Here is a 3,907-nt window from a genome sequence, read left to right on the forward strand (position 1 = left end):
GAATATGAAGATAATACGTTTCAATCATGGTTACGGAAGAAAGGAATTCGCCATGACACTAGTGCTCCTCGCACACCGCAACAAAATAGAGTTGCGGAACGCGACAACAGGACAATTGTCGAAGCAGCGCGAACTTTTTTGTACGCAAATCGTGTACTCCCGTTGGAACTATGGGCTGAGACTGTTTATGTCCTATTTATGTTTTGAATCGTGTTCTCTCTAGCACCTGCACTGTCATCACACCTTATGAGGCGTGGTACAAGCGCAAGCCGAATGTTTCAACGTTGGGTATTTTTTGCTCTTATGTTTACATTCTCATTCAAAAGGAAGATAGACGTAAACTTGATCCTAAGGGTACTCTCTACATTTACCTTGGGAATTCTGATGCTTCCAAGTTTTTCCGTTGCTGGGATCCTATGACTTGAAAAATTAAGACCAGTCGGGTTGTGATTTTCCTTGATCAGTGTATTTCTCGTCTTGCTAGCCAATCTAATCTCGATCTATTGGATAATCAACAAGATATAGATGTCTTTAATTCCCATAAAGATCAAATCAGTTCTATTGACGATCAAATGGATGTGACTCCTACCGCTGATCTGCCGTCTAACGAATGTATTCCTGATCTACAGCCAGTACCTGTTCTAAACTCAAGACCAGTACGTGAACGTCGTCAAACTGTCTTGCATGTTATGACAATAATTGCTACAGCGGTTACTTGGAAGATAACAATCACACTTGTATTAGAATACATGCCTATTAAACATCAGAGATAATACAGGTAAAGATATGCATTACGTTACCATAGGGAATCCAAAGGAGAAGTGAGACAGTCGGTAGACACTCTGGTATGACAATGATATAATCCTAGGGTCGTCTGCTAATACAAAGTGTAGGGTAGGGAATCATAGTAGGGTTATGCAACCGCCAACTGTAGGAGTTTGTTTATGCTCCAATGCCTGGTCTTCTGAAGTTGGCGGAAAAGAATAAGGAAAAATAAATCATGGTGACTGTTGAGTTTTGGTGTTGTTGTTCCTGTTAATGCATTTAAATGTTATTCCTGGTCTCAACAGGAACAATAACAAAACAAAACAAAAAATCTAACTAGTCAAGTAAATCATTTGTATGACAGAGGGAGAGAGAGAGAGGTAGAAAAATTTAACCTGGTCTGGTTAAATAGACTTAACCGACCTGCCGAGCCTAGTCTGTTTTAGTTGTCTTCTTAAATATGTCGGACTCTTCCGACATCTATTTTTTCGCGATAATTTTCAAACATCGCTCGAGGTAACGTTTTGGTAAATATGTCGGCCGGTTGTTCCTTTCCACGGATGTGGGTGACCAGAATATTCCCCAGCTCCTGTTGCTCGCGGGTGAAAAAATACTTCACATCGGTGTATTTTGCTGTTTTGCTTTCTTCACCGTTGGTTAGCACCAGTGCACATTTGCTATCGCATCGAATTGACCAACATCAAAACCGATCTCCAAAAGTAGGCTTTATAGCCAGATGGACTCTTTTGCGCCTTCACATACTGCGTAGAACTCAGCATCTCGGGTAGATAAGGCTGTTGCTCGTTGACGTCTACTGCTATATGATACTGGTCCACCATTGAAGAGAAATAGGACACCAGTGCTTGATTTTCGTTTTTCGAGTTCACCAGCCCAGTCAGCGTCTGTGTAGCCGAGTAGAGTCGAGTTGGGGCAATCGCCATAGCAAATGCCGTGATGAATGGTTCGTCTGAGGTAGGCCAAGATTTCGTTGACTGCAGTCCAATGTTCTTCTCCCGGGTCAGAGACGTAAGCTGCAGCTTGATTAATGGAAAAAGCAATGTCTGGTCTTGTCATTACCATTAAGTACATTAACGACCCGATACATTCCCGATATGGCACTTTTTTCATTTTATGCCGTTCTTCTTCTGTCTTAGGGGGCATCTCTGGTTTGAGTCGGCGGTTTGGATTAGCTGGGATATTAATTGGGTCGCACTGGTCCATTCCGTATCTTTTTGAGATACTCTTGATAAAGTCTGATTGGTTAATGGAGAGCGTTCGCTTTTGGCGATCCCGGGAGATGTTAAGTCTGACAAAGCGGTTGGCAGGTAAAGAACGAACTTTGAAGTGAGTTTTCAGAAACTCAATTATTTCGTTAAATACACCCGGGATGTTACTGCTGATCCATCATCGACGTAAATGACCATGATAGTGTACTCTTCTTTTGCAGTAAATCGATAGTACACACAGGGGTCATGTAGGCATCGGGTGAATCCTAGTAAAAGAATAGCTTCGTTGAATTTAGAGTACTTGCAGCGTGAGGCCTGCTTGAGATCATAAATCGGCTTTAATAGTCGACACACATAATCTTCTTTGCCTGTGATAACATAGCCCTCAAGCTGTTTCATGTAGATTTCTTCTTGGAGATCTCCGTACAGGAACGCTGTCTTGATATCAAGTTGAATCATGTCTAAATTTTTCAGGGTGATTATGGCAAGAACTATTCGGATTGAATAGTGTTTTACCACAGGGGCGTATGTGTCCAGGTAGTCCACACCAAACAATTGAGCGTATCCCCATGCTACTAACCTCGCCTTGTAACGGGGGTCGACACCCTTGTAACCCGGTTTTAGTCAAGAACCCATTTGCATTTGATGGCTTTTCTCTCGACTGGCAGTTGCGCAATGGTCCAAGTCTTGTTTTCCATGAGTGAGTGATGTTCATCTTTGATTGCTTCTTTCCAAAAAGAAGCTTCAGGGCATGAGACAGCTTCTTTATAGCTCATTGGAATGTGGCGTTCATCAATTATTAGGACGCTTACCGGGGAGAAAGGCTTCGACGGGTCGTTATCAAGCATCATAGCGCTCTTGGTCTCGTCGTCGGATGTTGGTAAGCCAAGGCATTTTACCTTTTTGCGTGTTATGCGTGATCTGCGTAAAGGAGCTTCATCATTTTCTTGCGGGAGCATTTGTTCTTTTTCGTTTTCGGGTTCCGCTTCTGGATGAACACCAACTAGCTGTGCGTCAGTGACATTTCTGTCACTGCTTTTGTAGATGTGTCATCCACAGAAATTAGAAAAGGTGTAACAGCAAATAATTTTAGTAACATGAACTTACTGGCACAAAGTTCTGTTTCATAGTTTTCCCCAGATAACTGAATTTCTGTGGATGACACATCTACAAAAGCAGAACAACTGCTTTAAACAAATTTATGTATACAATTTCTGTAAATTACAGACTTACCATCACTTAACGACAAATTCAAATGTGGAACTATGTGTTCCTTGAAACTGTACCGTCCAGTACTATTACAATATTTGTTGTAATCTTTAAGGTCGTTTTTCAACTATAATAAAAGGAAAACAATGTCATTCACATTATAATATAACATCACATGTCAAGCAATATGCCGAAAATGAACAATACTTACGTCAAAATGACGACTGCAAATATGAAGATGTGTTTTTGGTGAAAATTTATTAGCCTCAAACCAATTTTATTTAGCCACAAAGCTCTCTTCTTATTGTTTTTCGGGAAAGTGAAGAATTCACTATAATTACTCAATGTGTTGGAGCAAGTGCTCACAACACAATACTTATGGTTACTCATGCTCACTAACAAAAAGACTTCAATGACTTTACCGTTCTAGCGTCGTCTGCATTGTTTGGGGCCCTAATTAGGCTCCTCCTACCAAAGATGGCTGAACAGCCAAATTTGGGAAGGAGGAGCCTAATACAACTTCAAACTTAAATATATCACGAAATAAATTTTTTCGAGGTAACAAACCTCTCGAAAAAATGATCCCCGTGAAAAATTACCCTAGCCTAGTTAAAAACACAAAATCTTTATTTTCCATGCGTGTACCCTATTCGAAAGGTTGTCCAAAAATAGGTAACCGTATTTTTTTATTAACATTTAAAAAATGT

The 3,907-nt window shown here is 40.6% G+C and overlaps 1 protein-coding gene across 1 annotated transcript; it reads right to left on the reverse strand.

The window, feature by feature from the left end:
• Window positions 1-1,491: 1,491 nt before the first annotated feature.
• LOC123470686 (secreted RxLR effector protein 161-like) lies at window positions 1,492-1,986 on the reverse strand. The gene has a single exon (XM_045171238.1). The coding sequence runs from the start codon at window positions 1,984-1,986 to the stop codon at window positions 1,492-1,494; it is 495 nt and encodes a 164-aa protein (XP_045027173.1).
• Between the last annotated feature and the right edge of the window lie 1,921 nt (window positions 1,987-3,907).

This window comes from Daphnia magna, linkage group LG3 (assembly GCF_020631705.1).
Source record: "Daphnia magna isolate NIES linkage group LG3, ASM2063170v1.1, whole genome shotgun sequence".
Lineage (NCBI taxonomy): Eukaryota > Metazoa > Arthropoda > Branchiopoda > Diplostraca > Daphniidae > Daphnia > Daphnia magna.